The following is a 20,357-nucleotide window of genomic DNA, read 5'->3' as shown; positions in this document are numbered from 1 at the left end:
AGCCTGTCCCAGTGCCCGACCACCCTCTGGGTGCAGACCCTTTCCCTAACCCCCAGCCTGACCCTTCCCTGTCCCAGCTCCATGCCGTTCCCTCGGGTCCTGTCACTGTCCCCAGAGAGCAGAGCTCAGCGCCTGCCCCTCTGTTTCTGCTGTGAGGATAACCTCCCAATAATACTCCTGATAAACCCTACAGTGTAACAGTTCCAAGAGGTTCTTCATAACTCCCACCTATGCTGTATTCTTCCCAGCAACACCATCTTGCAAAGAAGGTATCTATATCCTATAACATGGTTGAAGAGAGCTATTGAGTCCCTGTGGGTGGGGATCAGCAGGAAGGCCAACAAGGCAAGCATCCTGGTGGGGGTCTGTTACAGACCGTCGAACCAGGATGAGGAGACAGATGAGGACTTCTACAGGCAGCTGGCAGAAGTTGCGAAATCGTCAGCACTTGTTCTCATGGGGGACTTCACCTTCCCAGACATATCCTGGAAGTACAACACAGCCTTCTTCACCAGAAGGGCTGTGAGGCATTGGAACGGGCCTGCCCAGGGAAGTGGTTGAGTCACCATCCCTGGAGGTCTCTGAAAGACGTTCAGATGTAGAGTTTAGTGGAGGACTGGTTAGTGTTAGGTAAGAGGTTGGACTATGTGATCTTGGAGGTCTCTTCCAACCCAGATGATTCTAGGATTTCACGACTTTTATATTTGAGTTCTCAGAAAATCAAGAAGAATGACCAAAGGTACATTTCCACACAAATCAGTCAATATAAAACTTACTATTGTCTTGCCCAAAGACAGCAGGAACTCCTCTAAAACCTCCTTTTTGTGCACCATGGCCTTCTTCAATGTCCCTTTCTTGAAAATCTGTAGTACATCATAGCACACAACACTTCAGTTTGTCCAATTTTGCATGTACAAACCAAGTGCCTTTTATTTATCTGTACAGTCCTTATCTTATGAATTCCATTAAGTACAATAAAACTAAGCTATTTGCCTAAGCATGAAAGATTTGCCAAAAAACATGAAAAGTCTACTGTCCATCTTGATTTTTGCTAGAATAAAATCCAACATTAAATCTTGAAGTATATGATTTAACACACTCACAAATTAGGTTTCTGTTAAGCACGTCTTTGGTTTTGAAGCAGATCAGCTCACACCTCTGGTTAAGCCACAGAAAAACTGATACCATTTCTGCATTCTCAGTTTTCATAACCAGTACCAAAGTGAGGTAGTATTGTAGTTTCTGCCTAGTATGGACTGAGAATTTGCAAACAAGATTTGAAATACTTTACATAAGTCTATTTCTCACAATCTGTATGCCTCACATTAATCCAGATATCCCTACTTTGTTGGCAGAATGTTTTTGACTTTTGCAAACCTGTGAGGAAAGAGGAAAACAACTTTACACAGTTCTTGCGAGTTACACAAGACTGTGTCATAAAACTTAGTAGTACTAGTGTAAGTCAGTAATAAATTTGAGAGACTTTTGAAATCAAATTTAGTAACTCAGCCCACGTATTTAAATCTCTGGATTCCTTCAAGTATCCTCTGCCTTTCAGGATTGCCAATTTCTATTTTGTTATTACTCAAAATTGCTTATTCAGTTGCTTGGGCAGGCAGCACCAACAATTTCATGCTTTTTCATTTCTTACTCTTTCCTATTCACCCTCCTAATGCAAAAGGAGAGGAAGAAACAGCCACACACAATCTATTCCTCATTTCAGCTGGAACAGTTGTAGGTATTGCCTAAGTTACAGGCAGGTTGCATGTACCACTATTTACTTGTTAATAGCTATTCTTCAATGGAACATTTGTTCTATCTTGTAATAACAAAGACCACCTTCTGCTACAAGTTCTCCTACCATGGCATCCATAGCTCTTTCACCCATGCTTGGTGCACACGTACATATATAGCCCATCATTTGTGTTTTTCCAAATGCAAAAGAAAATCCAACTTAAAGGCTTCCATGTGAGACACAGGCTAAGTATAAGCATTCACGAGTATCACAGACCTTAAATACAGGTTGTGAATTACTTTGCAATGGCTGAAGGAACCACAGCAGAACCACTAAGCATCATCCCACAACGCTGGCAAAGAATTGCTTAGTCAAACAAGTCTACCATTCCCCTACCACAACAGGCATCAATCCAACAGATGGATAAATCATGTAGAACTTTCTTAAGAAGTAGATGTAACTCCAAGTGTCTGCACAGACTGAAGATGCTGTGCTGCACAGCTGTTCTGCAGGTGAGCTTCCACCACCCAACGTGCTTCCAACAGTACCCGGTGGGAGTGTATGGGGTAGTACTACAAACTGGCAATTACTAATCTCTTCAGTGTGCACCACTTATGAGAACAGCATTCACCACTGTAAGCAAGAAGAGGATGGGGATTTAATACTACTTTATGGATACTACTGGCAGAAGACCTTCATGTCTTGCACTGAAGAGCACCTGGTGTGTGTGAATACTAATGTTCAACTGCCTTCTGTACTACACCATGACCCAAAATAAAAACAGAAAATAACTCCCTCCAGGGAGAACAGAACTAAATGCAGAGCTAAACAAAACACTTCCTTTAACACAAGGCCCTGCCTTCAGGCAAATACGGTGGGGGTATTTTATTCTGTGCAGTCAAAGCTAAGGGGTGATACTGCTGCCCACATCACACAGAAACAAGGGTTGGGATTAGCTTTCAAAACACAAGCACTCATTTGGCTCTAGCACAACAAAATAACATCTATGAAGATCAAAAACAATGTATCAAATACAGATAGCCACTAGAATCAGGGACACTCCAGGAAGTTACCTCTGTTCCCAAAACGCCTTTCACTACCAGGTCTAGCCACTGGTTGGTCTCTGTCCAGACGTTCACCAGTATCTACAATTAAGAAACAGAATCAACTTAAATTCAAAGATAGTTTTGAATGTTAAGATAGTTCTCCTGTTCTGCACATCAGTAAAGAGCATGGGCACACATTCCTGGTAATCTCATAGGGAGAGAAAAGCAGCTGCAAGGTCAACCTGAAGCCTTCCTTTCCCCAAGGGAGAGAACAAGTGAAAAATCTTTCAGCTTTGCAGGACAAATGCTCCTGCCCCCTACCCACCCCTGCTTGCCCTCTGCTGAACCTCATCCAGCTTGACATTTTTTTTCTCTCTACTGGGTGCCCAAAACTGAATACAGTATTCTAGGCATGATCTGTTAAGTGTTGAGTAGGTGTTAATAACAATTCCCCTTGATCAGCTGTCTTCCTGTTAATAGATCCAGAACACTGGAAGAATTTACTGCTGTAAACTACATCCCCACCCCAAGCCAGTCAAGTACAATTTACAGAAGTTAAATCCTACCTCTGCTCCTAGAATGTCCTCCAAAATCATGCTTCATGTGCTGACTTCTGTTGGGTCTTTCAACAGCACCTCCTGGAAAAGGACAGGAAGAAAATACGGCTTTTGACACTGCCTCCTGTAACATTCTTGTATACAAAGCAATGGAATTCATCCTACATAACTGGACAGTAAGGGAGACTAAAAGCAGGCTGAACTTCTGGGCACAGTTTTCTTCTTTCATGACCTTGATCATGGGATAGAATGCACACTCAGCAAATTTATAGACAAAATTTGGATATAACACAGGGCTGTGCCTCACTCAGAGGGACCTCAAGGACACTGGAGATGATGGGAGGCAGAAACCTCTATGTTCAACAAAGAGAAATGCGAAGTCCTGCACCTGGGAAGGAACAACCCCAGGCAGCAGTACACAATCAGACTGGCCAGCCAGCTGGGAAGAATCTTTGCAGAGAAAAGCCTGGGAGCTGTGGTGGATAACAAGCTGAATACAAGCCAACAACATGCCCTTGCAGTAAAAGAAGTCAACAGCCTTCCAGGCTGCATTACGAAGAATGCTGCTAGGTACTGAAGGGAGGTTGCCCTCTAATGAAACCACATCTACAATGTTGTATGTGGTTCTGTGCTACCCATTACCAAAGAAATATCAACATACTAATGTCCAGCAAAGAACCACAAAGATAAAGGACTGGACTGTGTCATACAAAGAGACTGAGAGCTGGGACTGGTCCACCTGGAAGCAAGAAGTCTCAGGGCCTCTTATATCTTAACAGGAAGGAATGAAGACAACACTGTCAGATTCTTTTCAGTGGTATACACCAAAAGGATAATGGGAAATGGACACAAATTGAAATATAAGAAACTCCAATTAAACAAAAAAATGTTATTCTCACGGTAATTAAACACTGGGCAAGTCACCCAGACAGCCCGTATAAACTCCATCCTCAGAGCAATTCAAAACTTCATTGGACAGCTTGATACAATTTACCCTTCTCCATTTGGACTGTCCCACCTTCAGAGGTGCCTTCCAACCCAACCGATTCTGTAGCAGCAAAGTTCCCTATTCTGCAGTATCAAACTCAAGATCAGATTACACAACAACCATTATAAAGATATGACACCTAAAATCAAGACTGATTCTGTAAGCTTTTAGACAAATTTATGAGCATATGGCACACTAAGGAAACACTAATACTCTTTTCCTTCCAAGTTAAAACAGCTTAACATAATCAAAGCTACCACTGAAAAAAACTAAGCACTTGTGCTTTCGCCAGTACAAACATACTAGTTAATGAAGAGGTCACCTGCATGCAAGAGGCTGTCATAAAGGAAAAAAAGAACAAACATTATGTTTGGTACCCTACCAAGTTACTCTGTTAGGAGACTTTGCTTCTAAAATTCCAAAGTGTTAAACTGCTATTCCTGTGGCCTGAAGAATGTTCAAAATTGATGTTCACTTGAAGATTTATGTGGGTAGTTCGTAGCAATACCAGTATAAACATCAGTGTAGCAAGAAACAAAATTCCTAGCCAATCACTGAATCTGTATTCTAGCATTCATCACACAATAAAATGCCTTCCTTTGACCAAAGCAATTTGCCTGTAGATATGTGAGGACTCTTTACTCTTGTTCCTCATCCTTTCTTATATCATCACTCCTCTTCCACTGAGATATCTACACATTAAATACACAGCTAATTCAAAATTTTGAAAAGCACATCATGTCCCCAGAAAGGTTGTGGAGTCTCCTTCTCTGGAGATATTCAAAACCCGCCTGGATACCGTCCTGTGCAATGTGTGCTAGGTGACCTTGCTTGGCAGGGCATTTTGACCATATGATCTCCAGAGGTCCCATCTGGTATCAACAATTCTGTGCCAACAAAATACTTAATCAGTAAAACATGTACTTTGTTTTGTACTTTTTGTTCCCTCAGCCATTCTGTCCTCCAAAATTTCTGCCTCTTCTTAAAAAAGATGGACAAAACCAGGTTTATACAGCTAAGACGACAGAACTGATAATCAAGTAACTTGCTTTCATGATATGCTTAGCACATTCACCAACAGAAGACCACACTGCACCATTATTTTCCAACCAACCAATTATGATTGGTTACAAGAAACTACAGCAAAAAAAGAAACTCGAACCAATTCAGCAATTTAAGTCAAAGCAAAATGTCATAAAAACTAAGTTGCAGTTATGTGATACTTTTAAACTTACACTCATTACAAGACTTTACCCAAGTACTAAACCTAGATATTGATTCAAAAAGTCAAAATGTAAGTTTAACCTGCACATACTAGTTCTACTCATGCCATTTCATGTCAAACAAGTGAGCTGTATTATTAACAATAATTTATATAAAGCCTAGAAGTGCACTGCAGACAATACAGCAGCCCATGAGCTTTAAGAATCAGTTGGAAGCCTGAAAGAAAAAAAGGACAGCTTCTTCCGTAATGTTGTAGGGGAAGAATAATTAACACTGATGTACACTTTTAAACAAGCTTGAGAATAGGTGCATAATCTTACCAACTAAGTGTCTCACCTCTGGACTTCCTGAACAGTTTCAGTTCTTTAGAAGTGCTTATTTGAACAGCAAATAAGGTTTGCTTGTATCTAGCCTACAAGTATGCAACCTCAGTAATATAACTTGTGCTTGAAAGTATGGGTTGAGTTCCCTATCAACTAGAAGTAGCCAGAAAGATTGAAATTACCTGTTTCAGCCTACCACAACCTGCTTACACTGATACAAAATAACACATGCCTAGCTCTGTAAAGGAATAATGGTTAATGATAGTGGAAGCATGATCTTCATCAAGAAAAGCCTTCCCTGCCATGAATTCAATACAATGAATACAATAAACACAGATGAGAGAATTTCTAGTTATTTTTGTCATGTGCAATGGAAAAGTTAACAGGTAGAGTTCGGTCAGAAAGAGCTACAAAACCCATGAAGCTACATTCACTTCCACCTAACATGCAGCACACAACCATTCTTCATGAACACTGCCTTTCATATTTGCTCTTCATCAAACCATTACTGAAGTTAGTAACCTGAACCTCTCGTAAAGCAATTCTTCAGTACTAGAATGAAAGCAAAACCTATCTTCAATTCTTTACTTCTTGTAACTGTTCAAATTTGGAGTCCAAGTAACACCAGTAATAACTGGTTCCTGCCCTTCCTAATTTCCCAATATCCTGGGGACATGGAACTAGGTAAAGGTAGGTCTGCTTTTTCACTTATACAAAGAGGTAGGAGAATGACAGATCAACAGTAAACATACTGCCCTGTTCTAATTGCTCTTAAGCAATATTAACCTAATTTGTGCTAAATATAACTTGTTAAAAGTTTAGGTCGTACTTCCACAGTTGTGTCAACTAAACATGAGCTATTTTCATCCTAGACATTATTTGAGTAAGTTAAAATATCCCCAAGCAGTTTCAGTGAAAATCATTGCTAAGTATAGAAACTACATTGAGAATTCTGGCTGCCCTATCCCACATTCTGTCAGTTCTAAGCAAAATTTGTTTCCTGATCTGGCTACCATAAAGGCACACTAAGTACAGCCTGGGACAAACTACATCCAACAACAACCTCAGCATGGCTTATTTAAACTAAAGCTTCTGTTCAAGTTTATAAAGGCATAGTCTTAATTGAAGTGAGCGTTTTACGGAAACTTGCCAAAACATCAATGTTTTATCTTGTGTTCTTTTTTAAATGCAGATATAAGTTTCCACTCAACAGCTTCACGGACCTTTTATTTTCAACATAGCTGTTAGAGTCTTGTCAAGACAGGACTGTGCAACATTGCATATAGTATATATTCATTTTTCATTCTGTTCAAGTTTAGCACAGCCAGTTGTAAAAATGGTTTTCCACCTGGCAGCTATTCACTCTTTACAAGTCATACACTGTATTCAGTACAACTGCAGGAATAAAAAGGAGTTGAGGGTCAAAAGGAAAGCCTACTCATTGTATTATCTGTACAGTTTAATGCTGCTTACTGCATGGGGATACATCAAAATACCACAGTATGTTAATATTGCAGTTTTCTTTAGTCTCCTAAACTGTTCACGATAGCTCCCACAGGTATCAGTAAAATCTCAAGTGTCCTTAACATACCAGATGAGCTTATGCTTTGACCAAATCCAGATGGGGGGCCGTCGGGTCTGCCAGAGAAGCCGGATGGGTGGCCATCAGGTCTGCCAGAGAAGCCAGACGGGGGACCATCGGGTCTGCCAGAGAAGCCGGATGGGGGACCATTGGGTCTGCCAGAGGAGCTAGGCGGTGGGACATTGGGTCTGGCACAGAAGCCAGGCGGCGGGCCATTGGGTCTGCCAGAGAAGCCAGCCTACAGATAGAAAAAAGACAACACGATGTTAACCTCACACCAAGCAAAAGTACACAGCTACAGATGCAGTTCGTTCCTATGTCTTGCATTTGAAAGAAATTGCTTTCTGCACTCACATGCAAGTCTTCTGGATATTTCTCTTAAAAGTTTCTTAAACTTCAGCATACAAAATGCATACTGTTCACACATCAATGTCACCAAAATCAAGTTGTACATGGCTGACATGGGGAAAAGTTTATCTTGCCTCATCAGATTTATGGAGGCAAGAACCATCCCCTTGCTAACAAACATATAATGGAAATACAAATAAAGAAACATTTATTGTCCAAAGCAATACCACAACCTTTTAAAGTTTTTTTATTTTCATCAATGTAAGTTCAGGAAGGCTTCAGACTGTTAGCACCACAAATAAAATTCTGTTTTTATCAGCTTCACAACAGCTTTTCCAGCATTTCTCTCAAGGATGCTTACATATGATCTTAACAGGAGTATCTGGAAGATGCCCATCCCTCTTCAACTCTTCAAAGATTCACATACTCCATTTGAAACAGTTCAGAACAACTCCTAACGCTCACATTATACCAGTAAGGTTAGTTTTATTTCCAGCAAAGGCCATGTTAAAATTTCTCCTGTTTAATAAAAGTTAGACATACACTAGTAAGCCAAAACACCATCTGACTCAGGAACATCACAGAACTACCAAAGCTTTAACTTCGATCTTAAGCTTTTCTGATTTTACTAATAGCTTTCATACTTCTCTTTATGCAAACCATTACAGGAAACTAAATCCAAATAGTAAAATTATTATTCTGAAAGCATGTTACTATTCCTCCTTTAGGAACCTTACTTTCAGCCTCATACATCTGTCTGGATAGGCAATTCATCTCTCATCACCCTCCCTACTCCTCAAGGCTCACCTGTAAGATCATTAATAGCAATGCCAACTATCACTATAGATCCTCCTCAAATTTACTGCAGTCTCTTCTGATACCACAAGTAGCAAAACATTCTTTAGTTGTCCCATTACACTCCTGGATCTTATCCTTCATTTCGCTATGTAATTTCGCTCTTTTAAAACATTTTGCTATGTAATAAAACAGCAAGATTTAATAGGAGGAATTTATACAAAAAAATTCACTCAGAACTACACCCTACAGCAGGTACCTAAGATCACCCTACTGAGGTAACAACTCCAGAACTGTATTTTAAGAGTTCTTCTCACCAGCTCCCAAACTCATGAGGCCATTAAGCTGCACACAGTTCACCAACTTAAATGTACTACATGCAGACCTTACCATAATTTTTCTGCTGCCAGGAATCTAATTCAGATTGAACTCTAGGAGCATCCTTCTCCAGTTTCAATCTAAGTGAACCATGTTTGCAAACTCTGGAATTAATAGTCCAGCTCACTTAGGGCAAAAAGCAGTAGGGACAATTCAAAGAAGCAACTTAAACAGAAGACTGAAAAGGAGTAAACGCTCCACTTATTTCTGGATATATAACAGATTCTCAAGAGCTTGGAAACTCTGGGAAAGAGTGGGAAATACTCTTAGAAAGACTGGGAAATACATCTGGAAGGGTCTGGAAATACAGCTTCTACGTAAGCCCAGACAGGATGCACGTGTCTTTGTCCTTCTTCCCTAAAGAGCTGGGTATTAAGTTCTAAAATACCAGGAGCATTGAATCCCTTCACAGAATAGAGACCATGCTAATCTTAGAAGACAATGACCCTGGGACCCCTTACATATATGCAGCTACAAATACAATGAAAACTTGGTTTGTATGTGTTTAAGGCTGCTTGAAAGTTCACACTCCCATCTTTTAACACTGCAGTTTTCCTAGCAAATTGAGTCAACATAGCTCTCATAGTGCTACCATGGAGAAATCAGGTTCCACTGATTCCTTTACCAGCTTTGCTGGTAGAGTCTCTCTCAGCCATTTTCCCCTCAACAACACAGAGAGGGGTCCTCAGTTTAGAAGGTTAAAAGACCACAGAGAAGCACTGAACAAGCACTGGTACTTGGACAAGACAGCAGCAAGTGAACAGCTGATGGGGAGGAAACCTCTCTTAGGCAATCAGCTTCCAAAGCAGCCTACTACATTTGCAAAAACATACTGTAAAGGTTATACCAAGTCATATCTACAGTCCTCATACAGGGCAACTCCCCACCTTTATTATTGCACCTGTGCATTTAAGGTCATACAGCTGGCAACAACACAAAATGAAGTATTAACAAAGATCAGCTGCAAGAGACTCACATTCCATTTGCTGCTGTGAATAAATCAGTGATTCAATGACTGTCAGCAGAAAAGGACAGCAAATACCAAAGGGCATCAACTGAGCTGAGAGAAATTACAGTTTTCTCTCACAGCATGTTTTTCTATGCACAACTCAGAGTAAGACATAATTCTGCTATTCCTGAGTAATACAGGTCCACCTCTCACCACTGCTCTTCCATTATTCAAGACAGCAATAAGGGCCATCAAACCGATCTGACTTGAGCAAAATATAACCTACCAAACCCAAAAAACAGTGATCTTTTCTATTTATCTTACAACCTCAGACACTAGATCTGACATACAGAATGGAACAGAAAGGCATTACAAGAGGCACAAGGACAGGCAACATAAAATTTCCTTTTCAAGCGATACAGAAGTTCACTAAGACTTCTCACCATAACTAATTTGCAACTTCAAGTCTCTACTCAACTAAGTTTTTGGCTATTTCCCTTCCAGGCTGTGCAGATCCATTAGCTTATACACTCAGGTCCTCAATTCCTAGCCCATTTATCAGAATTAGTGAGCCACTGAACAAGTACGTGTGTCACTTTTATGCCACGATTTTTTTCTTTTAAGAACAGGATCTAACTGTAGTAGGCATCCTTTCACAACCCAATGTGAGGAAGCAACATTAAGCACACAGGACAGTTAACGCTGACTTCTACACAAGGCCCCAGAGTCTCCAGGGAGGCACGGCACCTCTAGGTTTTGAGAGACTGAAATTGCTGCCATTTCTTACAAAACCACAGTCTTCTCAAAAAATGATTTAAGGATAGCTACTCCCTGGTGCTTCAGGAACACGGTAATGGTGACAGCCTGGCAGCCACTTATACCGCAGGGTGGACGAAACAGGTAGCACCCATCTAGAATTCGGAATAGTTCAGTTGGAAGTCAAAAATCATCTCATCCAACTGCCTGTTTCATGGCCAACCAGAAGTCCAACTGCCTGACTGCTTCATGGTAACCAGAAATTAAAGAGCACTACTTATGTGTTAAAGAAGCATTTGGATAAGAAGCCCAGACAGGCATGGGGCATCTGCCACTTTGCTAGGAAGCCTGCCCCACTTTTGGCTGCATTCACTGCATACAGATCTGGTGTCCAGTCTAAATCTCCCTTGGTGGCCCTTTATGCCTTTTCCTTGTGTCCTGACACCAATTCTCTGGGAGCAGAGACCAGTACACCCCTCTCTGCTTCCCCTCCTCAGGAAGCTGCACTGAAATCACCTCTCAGCCTCCTTTTCCCCAGAGGGGACAACCCCAGCATCCTCCACCTGTCCTCAGGACACACCTTCAGCCCTGCCTGCCCTCCCCGAAGCACTTCCAAACCTTTTTATCGCTTTACCCTCGCCCTCCGCCCCATACCGTCTCCCCCGAGGGCGGCCGGCGAGGCGCTGCCTCCTCCCCGATCTCACTCTCCCAGTCCTCCTGGTGCATGGCGTGCGCTGCCGAGCCTGCCTGCAGGAGAACACACACGTTAGCGGACCCCACCTGCCCCACACACCCCCACCAGCGCCCCAAAAAACCCCACGGCCCCCCTCAGACCCCCCCCACCGAGGGCCCCGGCGCCGCGCAGCCCCCTCCCACCCTTACCCCCGCCCGCTCCGCGCCTAAAGGAAATGGCGACGGCCGCCGACCCCGCTGATAACGCCGCCGCCACGTGCCGGCGCGTCACGTGCCTCGCCCGCTGGCCAATCGGGGAGCCGAGCGGCTGCCCCCGCGCATGCGCGCGCCCCACTCCGGCAAGGCGGGCCGCGGGGGGGGGGGGGGTGAGCAGTTAGGAGCGTTAGGGGCGGCCGTTAGCCGGGGGCGTTAGGTCGCTGAGGTGGCAGGAGCTGCCCCCGATGGGGATGGGGATGGGTTGTCCCCTGTGCCTGGGGGTTGGTTGGTATGAAACAACAGCTGATTGGCAACGTGCCCCTTGGCTAGAATGGAATACTTAAATTACCCAATTTAAGCTAAAATTGAGTTAGACACACTGTGCGTTTTCAAAGTAAAACATGAAGAAGAAGATCCCATTCCCAAAGTATTGTCATTACACCAGACTTGCAGAGGCCAGAAGGGCTGAAACCCTGTCTCAGGAGCTGTCTGCCTGCTGGAGTACTGAGGAGCACAGATAGAATTTGTATCAGCGCACCACATCTTCTAAAAATCTGGGCGCGTTCTCCAGCATTTCTGCTCGTGTTTCTCAGCTGCTGGTGCAGTACACATCTCTGTAACTTTTTCAGAGTTGAACAGTATAGCTGTGGAATAGTCTAGCAGTACTTACCCTGAAAAGCTTAAAACCATTCCATGAATGTGATATATCCTCATTAACCTATTATACCACGTTCAAGTTATTTTCCTCAAGTCTGAAAGACTGTTTGAAAAACCGTATGCCTGTTTGAGAACTTTAATGTCTTCTGTTGTAGAGAAGCTACACTGCCTCTGTAATTCTCTGAATGGGAGATTTGGATACGCTCTTCTAATGACACCAGGAAAAGGGTTAGGTGGAAAGTAAGTGTGTGCGTAACAATTTCCTTCTTTCTTTATGTGTTAAAATTAGGCCTGTACTAATAATGATTAGGTTCTTAAGATTTAAAGTATACTAACATTAAATCCTTGATTTTATTTATATACAAGACATGCTTTCTCTTTACCCAGTTAAAAAAAAAAAAAAAAAAAAAAAAAAAACATTTAACAGAGTTTATGGTGTTTAATATATCCTGATGTGCTATTACTTTTTTTTTTCTAGAAAGACATATGGAGAAATATAAATATCTAATAATAATAATAATTAAAAAAAAAAAAATCACCACCAACAAAAAAGCAGTAATTTTGTTAGCCAGATGATAACTATGATTGCAATGATGGAAAAAAAAAAAATCTTTATTCATGTACTAAAGTTCTGTAATGCCTCAATTTATGAACTTGTGCATATTATAGTTACCTTCCAACTACAGTTGCAAAGTATGCCTTAAAGCTAAATCAATAGGTGATTCAACATAGTGCTTGACAGAATTCTTCTTAATAGCTATATTTAGTATTCTCTTTGTCTTACAGACGTATCAAGAGGTACTAAATGAATTTAAGTTCCCATTTTCCTAGACGCTTCCCAGACATGAAGCAAAAGACATGCTTTGCCCAAAAGGTCACATGTCACCAGAACAGAAAGCCCCGAGATAAATACTGCAGGGCAGTTATGGAATACACTTGTAAAGTCAGCTTTTGGCAGCATTTTTTATGAGGGAGCAGGAGAATCACTAGACTTCTCTCAGGCTTGCTTGCTGGCAAATCATTTCTTGCAATAAAACATTTTTCCCAGCAGAACTCAATGACTAATTAATGACCAAGAATGCAAGCCATATATCTTCTATGATTATAATCATCCAAGTCTTTCATAGCACAGGACACAGTAGGCAGGCTTGCAAGAGTATCACAGAATCACAGAATTGAAGGGGTTGGAAGGGACCTCAAGAGATCATCAGGTCCAATCCCCCTGCCAAAGCAGGTTCCTTAGAGCAGGCTGCCCAGGTAGGCATCCAGACAGGCCTTGAATATCTCCAGAGAGACTCCACAACCTCCCTGGGCAGCCTGTTCCAGTGCTCCGTCACCCTCACCATGAAGAAGTTCCTTCACATATTGGTGAGGAACTTCCTGTGCTCCATCTTGTGGCCATTGCCCCTTGTCCTGTCCCCACAAACCACTGAGAAGAGGTTGGCCAAGTCCTTCTGTCTCCCACCCCTCAGGTATTTATACACATTGATGAGATCCCCTCTCAGTCTTCTCTTCTCCAGGCTGAACAGACCCAGGTCTCTCAGCCTTTCCTCACAGGGAAGATGCTCCAGGCCCCGTATCATCTTTGTGGCCCTCTGCTGGACTCTTTCCAAGAGATCCCTGTCTTTCTTGTACCGGGGAGCCCAGAACTGGACACAGTACTCCAGGTGAAGCCTGACCAGGGCAGAGTAGAGGGGGAGGATCACCTCCCTTGACCTGCTGGCCACGCTCCTTTTAATGCACGCCAGGATCCCATTGGCCCTCTTGGCCACGAGGGCACAGTGCTGGCTCATGGCCAACCTATTGGTTTTTTCCTGCCCATCTCTCCAGCCAGTCCAGGTCTCGCTGAATGGCAGCACGGCCTTCTGGTGTGTCAGCCACTCCTCCCAGCTTTCTACTATAAGCGTACTTGCTGAGGGTGGACACTATTCCCTCGTCAAGGTCATCAATGAGGATGTTGAACAAGACCAGACCCAGCACCGACCCCTGGGGAACACCGCTAGTCACAGATCTCCAGCCAGACTCTGCACCACCGATCACCACCCTCTGAGCTCGGCCAGTCAGCCAGTTCTCAACCCACCTTACTGTCCACTCCTCTGTCCCACACTTTCTCAGCTTTGCTAGCAAGATGTCATGGGAGACAGTATCAAAGCCTTGCTAAAGTCAAGGTAGATGACATCCACCGCTCTCCCCCCATCTACCCAGCTGGTGATGCCATCATAGAAGGCAATGAGGTTGGTCGAGCACAACTTCCCCTTGGTGAATCCATGCTGACTACTCCTCGTAACCTTCTTCTCTTCCAATTGCTTGGAGATGGCATCCAGAACAAGCTGTTCCAATACCTTTCCAGGGACAGAGGTGAGACTGAGTGGCCTGTAGTTTCCTGGATCCTCCTTCTTGCCCTTCTTGAAGACTGGAGTGACATTGGAAGAGTAAGAGTAGCTTCTCGCATGCTGGAAAAATTACATCTCTGCTTCTGTGTGTTTTAGTTTTATTCACTTTATAGTGCCAGCATGTGGTGTTTGCACTGTGTTTCAGACTTGTGCAGCAGGTGGCTGGACTTCCTGACTCCCTGACCAAAATCTTCAAATACCCAGAAACAGCAAGGTTCTTGCATTCTAAGGGTGGCTCAGGTGCAGACGATGACAGTGAGTTTTCTGCATTACACAAAGTAGAAGTTTTGGTCTGACTCAGCTTGCATGCATGTAGCCGAATTTCAGGGTGATGATGGATGGTGGTAGTCTCTGCTGCCTCATTTCCGCCCGCAGTCTGAAATTCAGATTACACAGCGGTTTTCTCACAGGAATAGTCCTGCTGTCCATGCAATCTGTCTTGGGCTGTGCTTGAGGAAGGAGTACAGGCGGGGATTGGTGTCTAGCTTGTTTTGAAATATCTTTCTCATGTGGGAAAGCTATCTTTGCTGTTTTCCTTGCATGCAATGCAATTCAGCAGTTTCCCTTACCATGAGCTATAAAAATCCCTTCAGTTTTACTTTAACCAGTGTCTGAACTACGAAAAGGACATATGACACTTGAGTTAACTAGGAGCCACAACAACAAAGCGATTTTAAAACAGCAAATTTCTGTGAGCAGCAGTGCTCTACGATAGACAACCATTGCCTTTGGAATCAGTATTAAATGCACCTGCCTCTCTGCTTCCTTATTTTCTCAGCTCAGCCTACACAAGCCATAGACAGACTACACAACGACCAACTGTCACTAACAAGTCCAATTTTATTTTTTTCAGGGCTGTTTGGTGCCTCCACGTGCAGCCACACCCCGCTTACCCACCCCAGCGGGCGGCCCGGCGCAGGACAGGCTCAGCCGCAGCCCGCTGCTGCCGCTCCCCGGCCGGCCCCGCAGCGCAGCGCAGCGCAGCGCCGCCCCGCAGCAGCACCGCCCCGCTCCCTCCTCCCGGCCGCGGGCCCGCCCGCGGAACTGCGCTCCCCGGCACGCCGGCAGCCCCGGGACGGCCCCGGCCCGCTTCCTGCCGCCGCCGCCGCAGGTAGGGGAGCGGCGGGTGCCGGGAGGAGGGAGCGGGGCGGGGGGCACGGGGGAGCCGCCCGGCTGCAGCGCCAAGCCCGCCGGGGGGAAACTTAACCGGGCAGCGGGCGTTGTGCGGGGCGTGGAGGCCTTTCAGGGGATTCGTAAATCAGGGAAAGGCTTAAATCGGTCCTAACCAGCCCGTGGGGCCCGGGCCCTTTTGAAGGGTGGTGGTAAAAACATAGCATAAGGACGAAGGTGCTAACGTTGTTCCCATTCCTATACCTATGTCTTTAGTATTCACACAAATATGCAATAGGATTCACACCAACACCTATATGCAAGTAACAAAGGCTTCAGCTGTTGAAGACAAGTTATTGTTCCATTTCTTTTTAATTTTACGTAGGTATCTGTCAGTGACGACATACCCATTGGTTCTGCCCAAGGTACGTAGGAGCTCAACAGCAGTGCAGTTTGTATCGACAAGAGTGCTTTCTACTAAAGCGGTTATTAATTTACACTTGTTATGCATTTTAGTCATGTTCAACCAATACAGATCTAGGAGAGTATGGACAAGCTAACTTGTGGCAAGCTGTGCCAGTTTTAAGGAGCTCTGAATATATGCTAATAGTCTTACAAGCACTATAGCATTCTTCAGTCCCTAACAAGCTAGGGTCTATTGCCCCAAAAAAGGAACCAAGGAACTCTTCTGTCTTACTTTGAAGTTCCTGTTTTTTAGTGTAGAATATGCTTGTTTCTCACAGTTTCTATGTGCATAGCCTGCAGTTTACTTTAGATTTATGCCATGACCTTTATTCATCCATTCATCAGCTCAGAATTTAAGAGAAGACCAGGTCACGCCAAGTAGAACTTCTAAAAATCATTTTCCTTATTTGAAGTAAATGCTAGTATTAGTGGATCCTAGTATTTAAATCATGATTGTGAGGTGGGGTTATGAGAGTAATGACTTTAAACAAGAATGAAACAGGTTAACTTGTCACAGTTTGATCTGTGAAATCTAGTTGACAGGGAGCTATGCTTAAAGGAACCACCAGATATCTCAAAGAAAAGGAAGCTACTGTTGCACATAAGAACAGTTTTTGGTGGCAAAATTGCTTCTGTAAGGCTGTAGTTGTAATTAAGCAAGTTAAAAAGTAACAAGTTAAAGTTGATTTAAGACTGTGATAATTTAAGATGCATGACTTCCAAACTAAGAATTAAGGCTTTGTCTATGATGACTTGTCCATTGGGTCTTCTTCTTACACTAAGAAATTACTGCAGAACCAGTGCTAGCATCTGTGTAGCGACTTCACCTTTACTGACATGGAGCTGTTGTGGAAATAGCTCTCAGAGCTGCAGATGCTGTTCTGCCAGAATTTCCAGCTGCACTGGCACCCCGGTGGAACTCTAGACACTGTGATGGTAGCTCCCCTCTCTGCCTTCTTCCACCTGCCCTCTGTGAAGAGTTACTTGGTGAACAGCGGTCCTACAACCCAGCAAAGCGCAGCCTGTGCTTGTGGGATGACTAGGATAACTGACTAACAAAGAAGTTTTGTGAGGGCTGTGGTATAAACCTGTTTGGTAACCTTCTTCTGTAGCCTGGGCTGTAAGTCTGTACTAACCTGTCCAGGTGGGTTCTCACCTTAAAACATTGATACACGTGCCTGTAGACAAACCAGATACAAGTTTAGGTTCACAATACAAGCAAACTGTAATGTGGTTTTGTCCTCCAGTGCAAAGAAGACCAAGTCACAGCACAGCCTCCAGGCTAAATTGAAGGTTATCAGTCTGCTGGGTCCTTGTCTTCACTCCCTGAAACTTTTTAAGTCTTTTTAAGAAAGAAAGAGAGAGCCTGCGAGGCAGTAAAACCTGAAGCAAAGGGACAGAGAAGCAAGTATTAAAAAAGGTTCAGCCCTGTTTTCAATACCACCTGAAAGTCTTGTAGAGTGTAGCCCAAAGTGGGACTGGGAAAAGCACATTTCACACCTGTGTTGTTTCACAGTTTTGTGAAACACCAGCAGCAGAAAACCTGGATTAGTAAGTTGTCATTCACCTGTTACCTCTTACAACCTTTCTGATACAGAACTTCAAATGTTTGTGGGAGAATTAAGAATAGGTCGAGAGGACATTCTAAGACAGCTTCATCACAAGCAACCGGTGAAGTTATATCCTGAAAAGGAACAGCAGAGCTGAATGATGACCTCCAGGTAGGGTTTCGCAAGAGCAGAGCAGAGGGGGAGAATCACCTCCCTCCACCAGCTGGCCATGCTGCTTATGATGCAGCCCAGGATATGGTTGGCTTTCTGGTGCAAGTGCACATTGCAGGCCCATGTCCTATTTTTCATCAACCAACACCCCCAGGTCCTTCCCGTCCTGCTCTCAATCCATTCTCCACCCCGCCTCTATTTGTGCTAGGGATTACCCTGACTCAGTGTAAGGACCTTGTACTTGACCTTGTTGAACTTCATGAAGCCCATCTCTTAAGCCTGTCCAAGTCCCTCTGGATGGCATCCCTTCCCTCCAGCATGTCGACTGCACCACACAGCTTGGTGTCATTGACAAACTGAGGGTGCACTTGATCCCTCTGTCCATGTTACTGACAAAGATGTTAAACAGCACTGATCTCAGTACTGACCCCTGATGAACACCACTTATCACTGGATCTCCACCTGTACATCAAGGCATCAACCGCAACTCTTTGAGGGTGACCATCCAGCCAATTCCTTAGCCACCAAGTGGTCCATCCATCAAATCCATGTCTCTCCAGTTCAGAGACAAGGATGTCATGCAGCACAGTGTCACAGACGTGGCACAAGTGTAGGTGGCTTACATCAATTGCTGTCTGTTACCTACCAACACTATAATCCCATCGTAGAAGGATATTTTATTCATTACCAAATACATTGTGAAGTGAAACTAGCGTTAGATAATTAAACATAGAAACCTGTATTTTAGAGGACAAAGTTTGCAAAGTTGAAATACTCAAAAGTTGGAGTATTAAACCTGGCTGCATTTAATGAAGATTAGAATTGTCTAGGTAATAATAGTTTTCTTGGTACATATGGATTAGAACAGAATGGGTCTGTTGGAAGGGACCTTCAAAGCTCATCTAGTCCAACTGCCTGACCACTTCAAGGCTAACCAAAAGTTAAACTTACCAGACTTCAGTAAGGGTTTTGACACCGTTTCCCATAGCATTCATTCTTCTGGGGAAACTGATTGCTCATGGCTCGGATGGACATATGCTTCACTGGGTAAAAAAAATGTCTGGGTGGCTGGGCCCAGAGAGTTGTGGTGAATGGAGTTAAATCCATCTGGAGGCCCGTCACCAGTGGTGTCCCCCAGGGCTCAGTACTGGGGCCAGTCCTCTTTAATGTCTTTATCAATAACCAGGACAAGGGGAGCGAATGCACCCTCAATATGTTTGTAGACAACACCAACTTGGGCAGGAGTGTTGATCTGCTCAAGAGTAGCAGGGCTGTGCAGAGGGATCTGGCTAGGCCAGACCAAGGGCTGAGGCCAACTGTATGAAATTCAGCAAGGCCAAGTGCTGGGTCCTGCACCTGGAGCACAACAACCCCAAGCAGCGCTACAGGCTGGGAGATGAGTGGCTGGAAAGCTGCCCAGCAGAAAGGGACCTAGGGGTATTGGGCAGCAGCCAGCTGAATATGAGCCAGCAGTGTGCTCAGGTGGCTGAGGCCAACAGCATCAGGGCTTGGTACAGAAATAGCTTGGCCAGCAGGACTAGGGAAGTGATTGTCCCCCTATAGTTGGCTCTGGGGAGGCTGCACCTTGAATACTGTGTTCAGTTTTGGGCCCCTCACTAAAAGAAGGACATTGAGGTGCTGGAGCATGTCCAAAGAAGGCCTATGAAGCTGGTGAAGGGCCTAGAGAACAAGTCTTACAAGGAACAGATAAGGAATGGGTTGTTTAGCCTCAAGAAAAGGAGGTTTGGAGGAGACCTTATTGCTCTCTACAACTACCTCAAATGAGGTTGTAGTGAGGTGTAGTGGGTTCATCTTTTCTCCTTTCTCCCAAGCATCAAGTGATGGGAAAGAAAAAATGGCATCAGGTTGCACCAGGAGAGGTTTAGGTTGCATATTAGGAAAAAATTCTTCACTGAAGGGATTGTGAGGCATTTGAACAGCCTGCCCAGGAAAGCAGTTGAGTTACCATTTGTGGAGGTCTTCAAAAGATGTGTAGATGTGGTGCTTAGGGACACAGCTTAGTGGTAGACTTGGAAGCACTATGTTAACAGTTGGACTTCATCTTAGAGGTCTTTTTCATCCTAAACGATTCTTTGATCCTATGAAAGCATAACGAGGGTTGTTTCCAAATGCTCCTTGAAATACAGACAGGCATCAACTCCTCTCTGGGAAGCCTATTTCATTGTTTGACCACCCTCATGGTAAAGAATTTTTTACTAATGTGCAGTCTGAACCTCCCCTGGTGCTGCTTTGTGCTGTTTCCATGTTCTGTGATCAGTTCCCAGAGAGCAGAGACCAGCACCTCCCTCTCCACTTCCCCTCCTCAGGAAGTTGCAGAGAGCAGTGAGGCCACCTCTGAGCCTCCTTTTCTCCAGGCTGGAGAACCCAAGTGTCATCTGCCTGTCCTCAGAGGATCAGAAATATTCAGTTACCTGATCATTA

The 20,357-nt window shown here is 44.0% G+C and overlaps 2 protein-coding genes across 10 annotated transcripts in view; one reads left to right on the top strand and one right to left on the bottom strand.

Moving 5' to 3' along the window:
* Nucleotides 1-15,631, bottom strand: part of DDX4 (DEAD-box helicase 4) — a 38,083-nt gene extending 22,452 nt beyond the window's left edge. Inside the window, exons 1-6 of one of the 3 annotated variants that reach the window (XM_072031069.1) lie at nucleotides 15,517-15,631; nucleotides 11,336-11,428; nucleotides 7,465-7,693; nucleotides 3,348-3,419; nucleotides 2,809-2,880; nucleotides 777-863 (exon numbers count right to left, since the gene is read on the bottom strand). In XM_072031069.1, the coding sequence (XP_071887170.1) occupies nucleotides 777-863; nucleotides 2,809-2,880; nucleotides 3,348-3,419; nucleotides 7,465-7,693; nucleotides 11,336-11,407 (532 nt within the window). In that variant the 5' untranslated portion in view covers nucleotides 11,408-11,428; nucleotides 15,517-15,631. The other 2 variants (XM_038171360.2, XM_072031070.1) reach the window with 2 other exon arrangements.
* Nucleotides 15,592-20,357, top strand: part of SLC38A9 (solute carrier family 38 member 9) — a 49,461-nt gene continuing 44,695 nt past the window's right edge. For 4 of the 7 annotated variants that reach the window (XR_011805775.1, XM_038170807.2, XM_038170802.2 and 1 more), the window contains exons 1-2: nucleotides 15,593-15,730; nucleotides 16,115-16,154. The gene's annotated coding sequence lies outside the window, so the exon portion shown is untranslated. Of the gene's footprint in view, nucleotides 15,731-16,114; nucleotides 16,155-17,791; nucleotides 17,916-20,357 lie in introns of all 7 variants that reach the window. The other 3 variants (XM_072031071.1, XM_038170803.2, XM_038170805.2) reach the window with 3 other exon arrangements.

Source organism: Anas platyrhynchos, chromosome Z, assembly GCF_047663525.1.
Source record: "Anas platyrhynchos isolate ZD024472 breed Pekin duck chromosome Z, IASCAAS_PekinDuck_T2T, whole genome shotgun sequence".
Classification (NCBI taxonomy): Eukaryota; Metazoa; Chordata; class Aves; order Anseriformes; family Anatidae; genus Anas; species Anas platyrhynchos.
This window is presented reverse-complemented; position numbering and strand designations above follow the sequence as displayed.